Source organism: Phocoena phocoena, chromosome 9, assembly GCF_963924675.1.
Source record: "Phocoena phocoena chromosome 9, mPhoPho1.1, whole genome shotgun sequence".
Lineage (NCBI taxonomy): Eukaryota > Metazoa > Chordata > Mammalia > Artiodactyla > Phocoenidae > Phocoena > Phocoena phocoena.
In genome coordinates, this window is record NC_089227.1 from 34,807,243 (window position 1) to 34,826,277 (window position 19,035).

A 19,035-nucleotide genomic window follows, 5' to 3' on the forward strand; every position below is an offset into this window, starting at 1 on the left:
CCAATAATTTGGAACTGACACAATAGGCTTATTTGAAAGAAAGGGGCAAGGAAAAAAAAGTCCTCAAATGCCTTTTTTAGTTAAAACACTTAAAACATGATCTTTCTGTCATACATTGCCATGTCATGTATTGTTATTGCATTGTAAAAGATTATGAATAAATGTAATTAATAGATTGTTTCCATTAAAATACGGTTTTATCATGAACTTTCTTCAAAATCTGTTGTTTCTAACACTCATATAAAGTCTATATAAAGCGTGAAACATAAATTTGATTTTAAACTCTGATAATATTAAGATTTAAAATGCAATCTTACTATAAAATACAGTGTTCTAGGTGTAGCAGTAAGGAGTTTTCACTTAAAATAAGTTGTATTATACCCTTTGTCTGTTAAGGTCATAGAAAAAAGAACTGAAAGACACAAAATAAATGTGAAAGGTGAAGATAAATTTGCATAAAGAACGTAAAAACTATTTTTTTTTAGTCTAAAAATGTAAGCAAGCAAACTCCACAGTGCATTTATTCCTATCAGCTAAAACACAGTGAACAAATGCTATTCAAATAAAAGTAAACATCATGAAACTTGCAGTGTCATTTTTTCTCATGCGGGATTTTCTTCATCTACATTGACTCCTATTGTAAACGACTCATTCCACAGAGCAGTGCTGTTGGAAAAGCTGATTTTTTGTCTCACTGCTTGCCAAGTATTTTGAACTGACAGCAGCGCTGACTAATGATAGTGCCGGAATGTGCTGTTCTCAGTAGAATGGAGGCCCATACAGACCTAGTAGTGTCCTGGGGTCCAGCTTCTGTCCATCCAGGGGGTTGGTGCCATACAACAGTGAGTGATGTTCAGAATGAACAAGCTGTATTTCCTCCAGGCTGGCTTTTCGACCTTGAATTCGCTGAAAGAAAACAGCAGAGACCTACAGTACTTCACTGACAACATTTAGGAGAAAATAAGACCCCAAGTCACATTTAAGATGATTAATAATGGTCGGAGTTTCATCATGTAGGAGTGTGACACGGAGTTGCATTAACAAGGTACCATAATAATACTTGAAAAATAAGTGTATGCAAGGTTCAGATCCAATGGATTGCTTATGCCTAAGTGGGCAATCGACATTAAGCATATTCTTCTTTGGCATAAAAAAAAAAATCTATAAAAAAGATTGGGATTGACACATATACACTATTGATACTGTGTATAAAATAGATAACTAATGAGAACATACTGTGTAGCACAGGGAACTCTACTTAATGCACTGTGGTGACCTGAATGGGAAGGAAGTCCAGAAGGGAGGGGATATATGTATATGTATGGCTGATTCATTTTGCTGACAGTAGAAACTAACACACTGTAAAGCAGCTATACTCCAGTAAAAATTAATTTATTAAAAAAAGAAGATAACATCTACCTTATAGTATTACTGTGAGGAACAAATGAAATAAAATAATTATGTAAAGCATCAAACAAAAAAGTTAATAATAATTAATTAATAGTTAACTCCTTTGTAAAAGTACCAACTTAAAAACAAACAGGAGCTATTGCTTAGCTAACAAGTAAATTCAACTCTTACTTTACACACTCACCCAAAGAACTTGTTGAAACAAATTCCTTATTGTTTCTTAAAGGACATAAGTAAATACCAACACATTTTAATGTATTTGATTACTACCCATATGCTGATCACTTCATGTGTGTGCACCTCACAACAGTGTTCGTCTAGACCAATGTCACTCAAAATATGTAACACTGGGATCAGTAACAGTTCAGGAAGTGTTTATGAATGGTCTGTGATGAGGTCTGCATAAAGCTGAGAATAAATATTTAGAAACTTTTATAGTAATTTGACAGAGTATTTTTATGTCTGTTGAATCAAATATAATCTTGTATGTCTTCAATTTTTATTTCACTATTGTAGTATCTCATTTTTAATGTATTTTATATAAGCATTAGTCTGTGACAGAATGGAAATTAAACAAAAACAATAACTGCTGTTTAATCAGAGACAGTTTGAGACACTCTATAGACTCAGTCAATATTTTTACACCCATGCTAGGCAGAAACGTTCACTTCAGCGAACAAAGAATGGCCCTTCAACACAGACAAAACTGTACATAAATTAAATCTCAGTCAGTCAATGGACAAAGTGTTCTTCCTGGTCACATTTCTCAGCTGGCACATCTCTGAGCCCAATAAACGTGCTGGTGTATGAAGTTAATTAGCCTTATTTTAAAAATCGCTGTGCTTTCCTAAAATTACCCAAACCGTGTTAATATTTTACTTAAAATATCTATCAAAACAAGACACTTGTAAGGTAATATATTAGCAGAGAACTACAGTAAAATTCAGAGAGAATCTGTTCAGGGAATCCTGTCCTTTCATGTTCCTGACCATGAATTACCAGTTGACGTGGAAACGTAAGGTGACAACGACACCTCTCAGGACCAAGACAATTCCATGCTCAGTCTCCCTAGTTTAAGGTGATGTGGCTGCTGCTGCGTGGTTCCCTGAGGGGGCAGGCAGGGAGAACCTCGATACACTGACACTTCCTAGAGCTTTACTGGGTAGAGGTGCTTGTCACTGAAAATAAATCATCATGTCACAGTGAGAAAGGAATGGTGAGGGACCCAAGGGGTAACAAGAAGGTAACAGGAGTGATGTAAAACAGAAACTTCTTGACACTATGCCATTATGTGCTGAATAAACAAATGCTTATGGGATTTCTTTGTGATGGCACTGAAGTTCCCTGTGTTTGACACCCCATTTACATTTCCAGAAAAATAAAAATACGCTTTAGAGAAATTATTCCCAGGTAGGCGTTGAATGTTAAAATTAAACCAGGTAGGTAATGCTGAAGACTAGGGCAAATTTATGATGGCCATCTGGTCAACCATTGCTCTGATCAATAAACAAACATGTTATTGACCTAGATGGCCTGCTGGTAAACATTAGATTTGGAGACATTTATGGAAGACCAGAACAACCAAAGAAGCAGAATGACAAGTAATGAGAAAGAGAAAGTTCTAAGTCACTATTAAAGGGAAACATTTTAACTGGGAGATTTCAGCTGGAGGAAAATCCCCCAAGATAAGTAGTAGTAACTCCATGGTCTGAGTCATCTAATGTTAGAATGAGCAGCACACTGGAAACCGGACTGCGGTAGCCGGTCCTAGTCTGGCAGAATAGTGAACACCATGAAATAACAGGGCTTCCAGCTCTCACTTCTATGAGTCTATGAAATCCATAGCCACTACCATCTTATACGCTGATACAGTGAAACATCTTTATCTTAAACAACGCCAGCTCTGTAGCTAACTATCAGACCCATGTTTGGACTACGATCATAAAGCTCCATCATTTTTTCCCTTTCTCCTTTTCTATAAAGATATTTTTCAGCTCTACATTGAATTTTTGCCTCTGGTGTAACATTAAATACCATTAGTAATAAATATATCTTTATGTTTTCACAAAGTAGTCATATATATTTACATAGCATACATTCCATGCTTGTCCTAACTCCTTTCTCATTCTCCCACAATCCCACTAGTATTCAGGCTGAATGTTCAATCACACATTTGAAAAATAATCTGCTAACAAGATTCAATTATTGACAGTAGCTCAAGAACTGACAAATCTTAAGAGAACACCTGCTGAATCTCAGTCATTCCCTTGTGTAATACCAGTTAACTAACACTAAGGATAGAGCATCTGGCCCAGCCTATTTAGCTTTCACTTACTCTAAGAGTATTACTTTTTAGTATACTCAAGACCTCCCCTTCACTACTAAAATGTAACAAAGTATACAAGTATTTCCTTTGATTTCTTCACCTCCCCCCACCACACTTCTTTTTGATTCCCAGGAAGTATTTTACAATGACTCTTTTTATTATTATAGAATATGTTTCTTTAAAAAATATTTACGCTAAATATAAGCACTAATTCTTGACAATCACTTTCTGCGTTTAAGGCCGCTGGAGAACAAGACCCACAAACAGGGTGTACATGTTTCTACAGAAAGAGGGCAGTGAAAACCAGTTCAATATGAAAACATGTTTCTACCTGGAGAAAGGATCTGGAGAAAGCATGCTCTGAGATTTATACCTCCAAGAGGCACTGCTGTGGGAACTCCGTGGATGTCTAACTAAAAATTCTGAAATAGCACCAGCTCTCCTTTCTGATTAGTTCGTTTTGCCTCACTATTATCAGATGTCTTAAAATTGTCACATTCTACTTTTCCTCTCAAATTGAGGTCTCCAACAGTTTTCATTTTCTGGTATCATCATCAGTAATTTATTAAGTTATGTGTTTATGCTTAAATATAGATAGTTCCGTTTAATCCCTTCCCATATTTTCTATTTCCTGTGTACCCTTTATTCCTTCAATTTTGTCTCATGATGTGCTTTTGAGCCAAAGGTCAAGAGCACAATGAGTCAGAAAATAGGATAAAGTGCTCTGATAACTGTAATTTAGGGAGATACTGATTTCCGTTCTCAGAGATATTTAGCCTGCAGGATGCCTAGCTAAAGTCATCTATGAGTCTGACCAAAAGAATTTTTGAGAATCGAGTATATTCGGACATTCAACGCATATAAAGGATGGCATGGGTCTCCACCTGGGTATTTCTCACTTGAGACGCAAATATAGGTCTTAAGTAACTTGCCAATATAAGTCTAAGAAAGAAACCTTACAGCTCTTCCTTCCATTTCTTAGTAAAGAAACGCTGTCATGTAGGAGGTATTCATTATTCTATTTCCATTCTCCGTGACTTGCACTCAAGTAGTTTCTTCCTTGAAAGCAGGAAAGGAACTCATGCGCCCTGAGCGCCTACCCTGTGCTAAGCACCCGAGGAATATGATCTTATTTATTAGATCAGAGCCCCAAACAGTATACATTCACGTTTGAAGTTTGACTAAAGTTGTTCAAAATGACCATATCATTGAGTATCACAACACACCGTGGTTTTTTCCTAAAGAAGTAGTCTTTCTGAATTAAAGCCTGTTAATGCAACCTGATTATAGAAGGAATGTTCTGAACATGATCTACAAAGTCATACTGTGACAGGATAAAATGCAGCCTACCCACACACAGAGCACACACACGGTATAGATTCATATTTTTTTCTGCCAAGGAGCAGGGAAAAAAGGAAATAGTTCTATTCCTTCCCCTCCTCTGTTCAAAGCCTGGATTGAGGCCAGTGTCCTAATCAGTTCTCATTGGCCCTGGAGGAATCAGAACCTTTTGTAAAATATAATAAAGGGCATAAAATCATGATAAAATGCATGAAAAAGCAGTGCCTTTGGTTAGGGAACTAGAAATAATTTAGCAGAACAGATGGATTGCATTGGTTTGGTATTACTGAGGACATGAAAGGGCTTATTTTGTGGCAGTTCCAAACTAAGAGAAAATGTCCAACTTAAATTTGACAAGTCAAAGTACCTGCCTCTGCTGGGGGAGACCCCATTTTCTTTAAGCATTTTCAAAGTGGTGACATATTAGGCAAGAATTTCCACTGAAATATCTCATTTTCTGAAAATATTTCATCCAGTGTCCCTAAATATAGGGATGCGTTTTTATTTTTTTCTACAAAGATCTGCAGGGCTGCAGACTTACAGAGTTAAACTAAAGAATCATAAATGACTTATGACTGTCAAAGTTACCCTCTGTTACAAACCCCATTCTTAATATTTAACAAATCAGTTCACACCTATTCATTATTGTCAATACTCTTTCCTCTCTTAAACAAACACAAAAAAACCGGTCTCATTGCTCATGCCCAAGCTTACCACCCGGAGTTTTCAAATGCTACAACCAACTGCTTCTTTAAATGTTACAAAGAAGATAGTTTCTATCCCCTCCCCGCACTGCATTCTCTCCTTCCATAGATCCCTCATCATCTAATAACCTGTTCTCCTCAGAGGCTTTCTTATAAGGAAAGGGGAATGAAAGAAGGAAGGTGGCTACTAAGCCGGCAGGCAGTCCGACAAGCTCTTGGTCCTTTCTGTCAGTCATATGAAAAGAAAGTGAATTGCAAGTCAGGAGCCCTGAGTTCTGGGTTCTGACTGTCACATGTCCTTAACGTGCCCATAGCCTGCTATGAGGTACCTTTCTGGAGCTTTGTTTCTTCATCTATAAACATAAGGAGATTTAACCAAATTACTTTTAGCCCTAGAATGGTAAGTGAAAATGGTAAGCCCTAAAATGGCTATGAGAAATTACCTTATACACAACACTCAATAAAATATCCTTTATTTTGATTTATAGATTTGCCTTGGGCAAGCAAATATCATAATTGAAATGATAGATTACCATGGTTGAAGCAAGAGAGGAGATCTCACTATGAAGGTTTTCAAAAAGATGCCAGGTTTTCCTTGAAGCCCATTTTTAAAAAATGCTTAATCATATTTTAAAAATAAGAGTATTTTTTAGAACTCATTTTCCTATCCCATGACAACTTCAAAATAAAGAACATTTTTCCCAATTTAAAAAATTTTTTTTGCATGAAACTTCTGAGTTAATACCACCTTTGTTTCTCAGGTAAATGTTTACTTTTGTTACTCTCCCATCTCCAAATATTTGACTCCATTCACCTCTTTGTCTCTACCTCATTAAGCTTATGTTAAGAAATTGAGTTTCTGTTGATTTTTAACATTGGTGAACCTTGGAATCAGCTGCATAAGTTTAAAAGGTATTAATGTCTGGGTCATACGTTTAGAGCTCCTGCTTAACTCTGGTTACAACCTAGGCATCTAGAAACTGAGACCCACCCAGTGGATTTTAATGGGTAACCTAGGTCAAGAACCACATTTTAGAGGGAGCTGTCCATTCTTCCTGCTCATAAGTGAATTCAAGATGCTGACCCTGTACTAACCAACATTTGGGACTATGGAATAGCTAAAATAAATGGCTGGCAGAGAGAAGGTTGGAGAGTAAAAAAAAAAAAGTTTATCTGGTCTTCAAAATAACAAGTGCCATCTACTTGCATGTAATACTGCTTGATTCAGTCATTACAATTTATTTAAAAGTAGTTCAGGGCATAGAATAATTTCAAAAGTACTTCAGAAAACAGCAAGTCCATTTAATAACAAATGTCTGGGTGGTAAAAAGCGTATGTACTATGTATTTTTTTTCCAGTTTTGTGTCCACTCATTTCAAACCATTATGCTCATCAGAAAGTAAGAAAAAAATGTTATGCCTTAGTGTACTGGCTCAATTTTCACAATTTTTATGCAACTGAATCTCCTATGTTGTAATTATTTTTTTAAACATTGTAATGAACATTTTACTGATTTGGGTTGAAGCTTTTTTTATACTAATCATGTATGAAACAAATTTGTCACAATAAATATTTTGTTACTTTAGCACAACTTTCAGACAGTTCAAATCCATATAACTAGTCATTTTTTGCTAATAAGCTTTAATGCTGCTGTTTAAAAAAAAAAATCCTGTATCACTTTCCAAATGGACTCAGAAGGGCAGCCTGTCTTACTTCCTTTTATTGGTTGTTTTCCACATTTTTTTTTTTTTGCAGAAATCAAAATCAAAAAAAAATTCCACATCATCTTAATTCTGATTATGGGCTTCACAGGTATTTTTAATGTTATTTATCTGCCAGGGTTCACTCTACTGGGTAATACAAATTTCTCTCAGAATAATGACACCCTGGTTTACTCATCACATCTAGATCATCTGCACTTCTTTCCATAACTGCCATATCCTTTAGAGACAATTCACCAGATTCCCTGTTTGAGTTTCTTATTGCTTTGTGGTTAGATTCTAAGACACAAGCACACACACAAAAGTTTTTTGCAAACTAAACAAAACAGTAAGCTGTTATGTGCTGCCATCTAGTTAGATTAGTCCATAAAACAAATGTTTAATTGAATTTCCATTAACTTGCAATGTTTAGTACTTTGTAACCTTCAAGTCAGAAAACTTGCACACTTCAAAACTGAGTTTTTCTAAAGAGTATTATATTTCTTTATTTCGATTTACAAAAGGTATTTTAAAAATCACTTGTGTGTGCAGGAAAGTGTGCTGGAGACCCTATCCCTGAGCTCCCAGGCATCTTAAGATTTTACACTAAACCTGCTCTCCACTTTTTTCACTGGAATGGCTGAGAAGTCCCAGAAGGGGCAACAGTAGCTTGGTTCTGTGTCCCAGAATTGTTTGTAATTACTTTGTGTTGGCACTTGAATAAAGCAGTTAAACATTTCAGCACAGTATGTTGCTTATGGTTTTTACTTATGAATTAAGCGAAACAAAGTTATTCAATATTAGTCACAAAGAGGCAATGCAAATTCCATATAATGTGTAATCCAACAAAAGCATTATAAGATGTTATTATTCTCAAAACAAATGTGAGAGCAAGCAAATGTCTGTGGGTGGCGTGGTGGGGCTGAGAGTCATGAGCACTTCTGGAAAAACACCTGCAAGTGCATTTCTAACAGATGATGGGTCAACCTCTGCAATTTTTTAAGCACAGAAGAGCACATCTTTTTCTTCAGGGGTACATACACTTCAGAAACCTGGCTACCTAATCCAAGAGCTTATTCCCAAAGAGGACACCAAATGACCCCTCCAGACCCATTTCTTATGGTGACAAGAAAGCTGCTGGTTTTGCTTTTTACTCCCAACAGAATCACTAAACTCAGTGTGAATGATTCAACAGGGGAAACAACTAAATGGTATTGGCATGAGGGACTATTAACTACTTCAATTTTTTTAAAACAGTGCCACGTCATGCCAAGAGAAGTTAACCCATGTAACCACTGTAATCTAATATAATAAGGACTAATGTTTTCTCTGGCTGTAAATTGCCAAGCACAGCCAATTTACACGATAGCTTACAAACTAAAAGCAATATGTTTACTAAAACATCCTAAAAGTTTTGTCTACTCTTAACCAAAGAAAGTGCTATGCTCCAAATTACCTTCTTAGGCATCTAATTTCATGTGATATTAGAGCTGAAAGATCCTGCAAATATCTTGCTTAACACCCTCATCTTACATATGGGAAAACCAAAGATCACTAAGGTTAAACGATCTGACAAAAGTACACAGATAATTAATGGCAGGACTAAGGTCAACTCTAACACTGAACAATAACCTTTGAAGGAATCCATTTTGATTAATTTTCTACATTGATAAATGAATTGAAACGATACATAAGTTTGATTTGTGGATCAGACTATTGTTTAAAAACAAAGAAGCCCTTTCAACGTTTTAAAATTGCCATCTTTTCTATCATAATCATTGTTTAATTGCAACATTGACTACTCCATTGGCTGAGGAAAGCATTTTTTTCTCTGTACGCCAGCAGAATTGAGACTCCTTACCTCTTGTCCCAGTGAAATTCTATGGTGTGTTTTGGATTAGGTCAGCATAAGTCATAGATGTTTTGATAACACAGGAGCAAATAAATATTATGGGCAACAATTCCATCACTTAGGAAAGCAAACACCTGCTGAACTGTTCTTAAACTATGTTAGGAAAAAGAGTGTTCTGTTTGCACTTTTAAAGTTTTGGATCAGACTTTTGTGCTTGGTCTTCATTAAGAGCCAACCTGCCAATCTGGGCTTTCAAGTGCATTATTTGTTAATTGTGTGATTGTTTGCTAGAGAGACTCATCTTTGCTGACTGGACTGGAATAGACTCACTCATTCTCACTCAACTGTGGGGTGCCCACTGTTCTTCTAACATTTCATCCTGGGTCTGATGTCACATCAGCAGTGCTGTTGTATAAACTGAATTTCATGGTTTCAAATAATACAGAACTAAAATAACGTGATGTACCAGGAACAGAAGAAGAAGACTGATCACAAAGGAATAATAGACTTTTAAATTTTAAGACCAGTGTGAACCATATTACATTCCACTTACTTCTGCACTTTGCTCCTTTCGTAAATAGTGTTCCTTCAGGTAACAGATTTAAGGGATATCACAAAGTAACAATGCATTTCAGGCTGTGATCAGGCACTGCTAATTTGGAGCAGTTGGGGCAGGGCTTCAGGATATAACAAAGACTTGAAAGTGAAAAAAATGTAAACAGCAATGCCTCAGCTTGCAAAAGTAAAGAGAGATAGCCAAGCTAGAAAACATCTATAGTAGATGCGAAGGTGAGACAGGAACACTCTCATGAATAAATATCCATTAAGGCTAGTCTACCACAAGTAAGTCTCCTTGATGGTTTACTTTACCGGCTCCATATAGGATTGTGCAGACAATAGAGTGGTTTGGCTTCCAAACTGCATTATCAAAATCATGAAAACCTTGAAGATAACTCTAAAATTTACCAAAGAGTATGAAAGCCTTCTGCCATATAATATGGATGCTACTGGAAAAATATGAATAATAGACTTTCACTCAGGAAAGAACCAGAGAAATAAATCTAGCTGAAATTCTGTCACTTTGGGGTTTCTAGGTAAAGGATACATTTAATCAACAGCAGAACTCCACATATGAAAAACATTTGATAATTCTGTTATCAACACATAATAAAACTTGTGAAACTAAGTCTGTATACACTGCTCTGACGTATTCATTTACAATCCCAACTGCTGAATGACCCATCGACATTATCTATATTTTGATGTAAAGAAAATAACCATTTAATTCCTTTGTAAGATGAGATAGACAGTTCATCTTCAAAAGAGAAAATCAATAAAGAAAATAATTCATCCTTAGAAATGCATACAACAAATGAATGAGTTTGCATCTTTAAAAGTCAGTTACTTTTAGTACTTTGCAGAGAAGAAAGATCAGACTGAATTAACTCCTGCTATCAAATAGAGGCAAGTGCACTGACTCTAAGAAATAGTCTGTCTGCTTTGGCATGTCTATTTCAACTGAAATATTTTACAGGTTCACTTTAAAGTAAATTGGCTTTGAATAGAATTTTATTGACTACATTTTCGATTGTCAAAATCAGTTAACTCAATTAACTCAAAAGTACTCACAAAAGATTGTCTTTATTTTATCAAAGTACAGTGAATTTAGTACGGTTTCAAAGTATTAGTTTCCTTCTGACATAACTACGGTCAAAATATCAATATTATCCATTTACGTTTTTCCCAAACTGGTAAGAACTAGTTAGATTCCCTTCATTGCTCTATAAAGAAGGATAACAGAACCAAATATGTTCCGCAACATGTTAAATTATCAGTCTATAAGAATAGGGACCATGTTTGCCTTGTGAAATTCCATAATTCTAGTCCCTAGAACACATCTGGAACAGAATATAGACCCAAAAAAAAGTGCTTTTGATCAATAAATGTTAAGGTAATGTAAGAAAACACATGGGGGATATTTTTCTTCTAAAAAAGTTTCAGACTCAAATATAGACTGTTACTGGATCTTAAGCAACTTTGGACATTAACAGCAACTAAATCAAACAACTGCTGGTTGTTATATATCTTGCAGATTTGACAATGGGAGTCTTTTTGACCTGATAACATTTTTACTTTTAACTTTTGAAAGCCTAAAGAAACTAATTTTTCTAAATAAAAAATAAGACTCACCAAGAATCTACAGAAATGAATCTAAACATCAATAAAAAGAAGTGACTTTTCTTGGTAAGAAGACAGTTAATCTTTTAAAACTATTCATTTCCACGAGGCAAAATCGGCATATACGTTAGTTCAGAGTATCGCTTATAACAAGAAATAACAACTACTGAGCACTTAACAGTTTGCGAAGAATTTCTCAGAAAATTAACTCAATAAATGATACCTAGAATACTACCGTGTGTACAGAAAAACGCTGCAGTAATAGCACATACATCAGGCAGCTGCTCAGTCCATCAACACAGACTGAGTACCCACTGTGTGCCCAGCCCAGTGTCAGGTTATAAGTTCTATGCTACTAATGTCTACGATGGTTCATCAATCATGGTGTTTGTACTACAGAGTTAACATTTTTCTACACCTACCCAATTGAATACTGGCCTCTTTACATGATTTATTTAAGTAAGTAAAAGAGTGTGGCCAATTCAGGATTACCTCACATTTATTTAGCAACCCGGTTTCTTGCAGCCGTGACCAGATGCTCTGTATGCGTCCAGCGTGCTCAGGGTGGGTGGTGGAATTGCCACAAATGCACTGGTGTTTCAGCATCAGAGGATCATAGGCAATTCCTTCAGGACAAAGAAAACACAGCACAAGATGAGTAATGATACAAAGGAATGATACAAGTTACATGACAATATGATTGCTCCAAAAAAGGCATTCTTTTCCAAATAAATTTACAAATGGAGAAAAAATACATATCCACAAATTCCCAGGAAGCACACAGAGCTATTTAGCTCTATGGATCTGGATATATATGCAAAGAAGTCAACTCATGGATTAATCAGTACTCAGACCCTAGCTTACTTAGTAGTAAAGTAATAAAGATGGTGATACTTAAGAAATTTCAGGTTTAAAAAAATACTGTAATTTTACCAGTATCTTAAATCATTATGAAGCATTTTTAGACAGATAATTCAATTCAGTAGAGGTTTCAATTTTATCAGTGAAGCCACAAAATGAGCTGACTCTTTAAATTGTGAATTTATTTCAAGAGTAATCTAGCCTTACTTTAGATCATGTGACATCTGTAATAAACTGGAAGAGTTTCCAACTGCTTGCCTATTCTGCTTATCAATTTCTTCAAAGTTATGCAGAAAGAGCTTCTTCTTACTTTATAATAAAATAAAATCTATAATTTAGATTGTGGAACACTGAAGTGTTTCTTTTAAAAAACGAGTAAGTCAGCTGCAATACCTTTAGTAGAGATCACATAGATACTTAACAAACTCTGCTTTTAAATTATCATGAGTTAACACATTTCATATTTCAGTTAGACCCTTTGATGGGGAAGATTTTATAAACATCTGATGAAATGAACTATTAGGGATATATAAAATAGGGATCTTTAAAGCAACAAATTAGATAATAATTACTATAAAAACGTTTCCACCCTTAACCTGATTCCTTGGGGCGAGGGGACATGTTATTTACAAAATTGCCTGACATAAGACATTATTTAACCAATCAAATATTCCAATAAATTACCATCAAAATACATTCTCTGGGGGCATGGAGTGAGGACAGAAGAATCCATCATAAGAAATTTCTAAATATCTATTCAAGAACAGATACTATACAAGCAATTAGTGTTAAAAAGTAGGTTCAATTAATGCATATTATTCTCCCTTACATTATTGTGTTAGAGGAATGTTACTCAACAGGGAAAAATACTTGTCCCTGTTACTCAAGAGGGGAAAATACTTGTCCCTGTTACTCAAGAGGGGAAAATACTTGTCCCTGTTACTCAAGAGGGGAAAATACTTGTCCCTGTTACTCAACAGGGAAAAATACTTGTCCCTGTTACTCAAGAGGGGAAAATACTTGTCCCTGTTACTCAACAGGGAAAAATACTTGTCCCTGTTACTCAAGAGGGGAAAATACTTGTCCCTGTTACTCAACAGGGAAAAATACTTGTCCCTGTTACTCAACAGGGAAAAATACTTGTCCCTGTTACTCAAGAGGGGAAAATACTTGTCCCTGTTACTCAACAGGGAAAAATACTTGTCCCTGTTACTCAAGAGGGGAAAATACTTGTCCCTGTTACTCAACAGGGAAAAATACTTGTCCCTGTTACTCAACAGGGAAAAATACTTGTCCCTGTTACTCAAGAGGGGAAAATACTTGTCCCTGTTACTCAACAGGGAAAAATACTTGTCCCTGTTACTCAAGAGGGGAAAATACTTGTCCCTGTTACTCCACCGGGAAAAATACTTGTCCCTGTTACTCAACAGGGAAAAATACTTGTCCCTGTTACTCAAGAGGGGAAAATACTTGTCCCTGTTACTCAACAGGGAAAAATACTTGTCCCTGTTACTCAAGAGGGGAAAATACTTGTCCCTGACTGTATTAAAATCATGCAGCAGAATGACATGTGTATTTGGAACCATGTGGCAAAAATCATGTCTAGGAAAAAATACCATTTTGCTGGTCCAAATAACATCCACTATTTTCTATTAATTGAAATATAGCTGACATACAATATTATGTTAGTTTAAGGTGTACTACATAGTGGTTCGACATTTGCATACATTACAAAATGATCACCACAATAAGTCTAGTAACCATCTGTCCCCATACAAAGTTATTACAATATTTTTGACCATATCCTTTATGCTGTGTATTACACCCCTGTGGCTTACTTATAACTGGAGGTTTGTACCTCTTAATCCCCTTCACCTATTTGGCCCAACCCTCCAACCCCCTTCCCTCTGGCAACTACACATTTGAGTCTGTTTTCATTTTGTTTTGTTTCTTAGATTCCAGATCTAAACATACAGATTTTAGATTATAGGGTATTTGTCTTCCTCTGTCTGCCGTGTTTCACTCAGCATGATACCCTCTTGATGCGTAACATCGACACAATGGCTTCAAAATCCCTCCTTGTGCCCCTAACTCTCACATTTTCATCTTCCCTTCTGAGCAGTACACTTGCACACTTGTCTAAATTGCCCCTCCAAAATCTGCATTTGTTTTCATAAAGTGAAACTTTCACAGATTTGAGCTCATAATCTTAAACTTCACACACTGTTCCTCATTTCAGTAAAGGATATCATAATCCACCATTGCTCATATAAGAAATCTTACAGTCCTCTTGACACTCCCTCTCCAACGAACCAACAAGTATTGTCTATTTTCCCTGGAAGATACATAATGAATCACTCTCTTAACTCCAATGCCAAAACCATACAAAATCCAAGGTGCTATTATCTTTAATCTGAACTCCTGAGATAGCCTTGTAACTGGCTATCTGACTTTCACTCTATGCTATTTGCCACTTAACAGTAGCCACCTTTGCTTAAACCCTTTGGTGACTTCAAAGATGAGGTTAAAATTTCTCAAGACAGCATACATAGGCCCTTCCCCACCTCTCCAGCTTCATCTCACACTCTTCCCTCACTTGATCTCTATTTCTCCCACAAAGGTTTACCTTCCACTCCTCAAAAGACTCAAAATCATACCAGCCTTAGGATCATCATACATGCTATCCCATCTATGACCCAAATTCTTCCTTCTTGCCTCCATAACTCTAGCCTTCATTTGGCTTATACCTTATACCAAATTTTCATTCTTCAAAATTGTTTTACGGAGCACAGGCTCCGGATGCGCAGGCTCAGCGGCCATGGCTCACAGGCCCAGCCGCTCTGCAGCACGTGGGATCTTCCCGGACCGGGGCACGAACCCGTGTCCCCTGCATCGGCAGGCGGACTCCCAACCACTGCCACACCAGGGAAGCCCCAAAATTGTTTTAATGTCACTTCCTCAATAAAGCATTCCCTGGGATCTCTAAATTAGATCTCCTACTATGTGCTCTACTAGTTCTTCTAGGTCTTCCTCGGAACATTTAGCACAATTCGGTAACTGTTGTATAATATTGTTAATTGTATATTTTCTTTATTATCTGGTAAGATCTATGAAAACACAGACTAGAGTTGTATTGTTTACCTCTGAACTTTTCGTGTCTGTAAACCATGCTTGGAATATAGTAGATCCTCAAAAGTACTTTTAATGAATGAAAAACATAAAGCAATGAACTGATGTAAGAACTAAGTCAGATATCTCCATTATAAAGACCTCCTTGATGAACCTACTTGGTGGACCTCATTGGACTACTGAAGTTTTTATAGCCTTATTTCTTTAATGTTCTACCTTTTATTTTATTTGCCTTATCTTCCAACTGGCCAGTGCCTCTAATACAGACATTTATTTTACTCATTATATTTCTACATGGCATTTTGCATAAACAAGAGATGAATAAATATTTTTAAATAAAGTCAAAAGGGAGACAAGAGGGAAGGCAGGAAAAAAATAAGGAAGCAGGCATAAAAAGAAACATTAAAAATACAATGATAGGGACTTCCCTGGTTGTGCAGTGGTTACGAATCCGCCTGCCAATGGAGGGGACATGGGTTCAAACCCTGGTCCGGGAAGATCCCACATGCCGCGGAGCAACTAAGCCCGTGAGCCACAACTACTGAGCCTCCGCTCTAAAGCCCATGAGCCACAACTACTGAAGCCCGTGTACCACAAATACTTAAGTCCACACGCCTAGAGCCCGTGCTCCGCAACAAGAGAAGCCACCACAATGAGAAGACCGCCGTGCACCACAACGAAGAGTAGCCCCCCCTTGCCGCAACTAGAGAAAGCCCTCGCACAGCAACAAAGACTCAATGCAGCCAAAAATAAATAAATAAATTTATTTTTAAAAATACAATGATATATAAGACATGTCTCCACAGTTCAGATATATCAAGTATTTATTTATGAGTTGCTACTACATAAAAGGAACTGTTTAACATATTTTCAACCACAGTTTTGCACTGCATGAAGGATATATTAATGATTAACATGGAAACATAAAATACAGTATTTCCCTCATTTTGAAAACATATTAAGAGTAGAGATTCTAATCATTAAGTTGCTTATTTTTTTCACTATTTCATCTCTTGACATATCTAACTTCACCTCCATAGTAATCATTCCTCTTTTAACAAAATTTTCTCCATAAGCCACTGCCAAAAAAAATTTATTAAACAGGTTATGGTAGCTGAAATTTATTGCCAAGTATCTGGAGATTGTAATACAAAGTCCAGGAACTCCTGGAAAGACATTTGAATTTAAGAGAAAATAAATAAAGTCTGGAACCCCAAACCTCCACTTACTCATCTTAATGACCTAGCAATGAGGTGTTAACAGGTACACTGCAAGGTGAGACTTAACCTTATCCTTCATCTCCATTCTTTTCCTCTCTCTTTTTTTTTTTTTTTTTTTCCAGTAACAAAAACTTATAGGGTGAGAAACAAGCCTGATCTTCTCTTCGGGATTCATGTGGAATGCTACTTTTCTTTGACCCTTTCTGCCTCACTGGTTACCACTTACAACATAAGCCAATGGATCAATCTCTCTCAATCAATGGGACAAGAGTTAAAATTAGGTTTTGAGAAAATATACAAAGGAGTCTTAACATAAAGGCTTTACCTGAATTTTAAACTCTAGTAGTTTATTTTCTACCAAAAAAACTCTTAAAATTTTTTGATATGTTTTTTTAGATAAGCTTGGACTTTGTGCTTTCTCTGGCTTTCAGTTTTATTAAATGAGGAAGCACATAGTGCAGCATCTTTCCCTTTCCTTAATCATTGCGTGTAGTTAAGTCATTATTTAGCCACAGAAGCCATTCATATCTTCAGGTTTATGCCCAATCTTATATGATTGCGAGGCTGAGTCCACCTTGGTCTATTAGGAAAGTTGAGCCTAGAATCTTTAGACCTAAAACTCCTGATCCTGATCACAAGTTCTTAACATTCAGCTTCATATTGCTTTTCTGGTTAAAGCCTGAGGTTTCATACCTTCCTAAGGATTTGCTCAACAACACATATTAAACACTTTTCAGGGCCAAAGAACTGAACCAAGCACAACACAAACATATATAACATAGTATCTTTCCTAAAAGATGCAGGTTCAGTAAACAGTCACTGAATGCTCACAATGATCCAGGCACCAGCAACTTCATTTTATTACATTTAACTTATGATCTAGCAGTAAAGGTGAGGTACTTACGAATATACTTTTATGACATGTTTTTTTTAAGACTCTGTATGGTAAGGAAGAAACAAAAATACAGGGTGGGGAGGTCAAAGATGACCTTTTAAAAATAAAAAAACAAATCTTTAAAAAATGGCCTGCAATTGGTAGAATTACTAAAATGGATACAAGGAGCTATTCCGAAGTAAGGGTCATTTCTAATAACCTCTAAATCATACCCACAGCAGCTGTTATACTTTCTAACCATAATTCTAACCTATCCATGAGGTTTATCTTGCCTAATTTTTTCTATTTCTACTATACTCTTTACATTCTAATACCTGAATTATTTGTTATAATATCTATTAACAGGAACACCTAAAACAAAGTACCAGATAGTACAAAATTTTTTTTAATATCTTTATTGGAGTATAATTGCTTTAAAATGGTGTGTTAGTTTCTGCTTTATAACAAAGTGAATCAGCTATACATATACATATATCCCCATTTCTCCTCCCTCTTGCGTCTCCCTCCCTCCCACCCTCCCTATCCCATCCCTCTAGGTGGTCACAAAGCACTGAGCTGGTCTCCCAGTGCTATGCGGCTGCTTCCCACTAGCTATCGATTTTACATTTGGTAGTGTATGTATGTCCATATCACTCTCTCACTTCGTCCCAGCTTCCCCTTCCCCGTGTCCTCAGGTCCATTCTCTACGTCTGCATCTTTATTCCTGTCCTGCCCCTAGGTTCTTCAGAACTTTTTTTTTTTGATTCCATATATATGTGTCAGCATATGATATTTGTTTTTCTCCTTCTGACTTACTTCACTCTGTATGACAGACTCTAGGTCCATCCACCTCACTACAAATAACTCAATTTCGTTTCTTTTTATGGCTGAGTAATATTGCATTGTATATACGTGCAACATCTTCTTTATCCATTCATCTGTCGATGGACACTTAGGTTGCTTCCATGTCCTGGCTATTGTAAATAGAGCTGCAATGAACACTGTGGTACATGACTCTTTGAATTATGGTTTTCTCAGGGTATATGCCCAGTAATGGGATTGCTAGGTCGTATGGTAGTTCTATTTTTAGTTTTAGGAACCTCCATACTGTTCTCCATAGTGGCTATATCAATTTACATTCCCACCAACAGTGCAAGAGGGTTCCCTTTTCTTCACACCCTCTCCAGCATTTATCGTTTGTAGATTTCTGATGATGGCCATTCTGACTGGTGTGAGGTGATACCTCATTGTAGTTTTGATTTGCATTTCTCTAATGATCAGTGATGTTGAGCATCCTTTCATGTGTCTGTTGGCGATCCGTATATCTTTGGAGAAAGGTCTATTTAGGTCTTCTGCCCAATTTTGGATTGAGCGGTTTTGTTTTGTTTTTTTACATTGAGCTGCATGAGCTGTTTGTAAACTTGGGAGATTAATGCTTTG

General features: G+C 36.4%; 1 protein-coding gene across 1 annotated transcript in view; it reads right to left on the minus strand.

Annotated features, from left to right (window-relative positions):
- HDAC9 (histone deacetylase 9) overlaps window positions 1-19,035 on the minus strand; it is a 580,466-nt gene that overhangs the window by 301,037 nt on the left and 260,394 nt on the right. Inside the window, exons 14-15 of the mRNA XM_065883429.1 lie at window positions 12,004-12,137; window positions 786-906 (exon numbers count right to left, since the gene is read on the minus strand). Of these exons, the coding sequence (XP_065739501.1) occupies window positions 786-906; window positions 12,004-12,137 (255 nt within the window). The remainder of the gene's footprint in view (window positions 1-785; window positions 907-12,003; window positions 12,138-19,035) is intronic.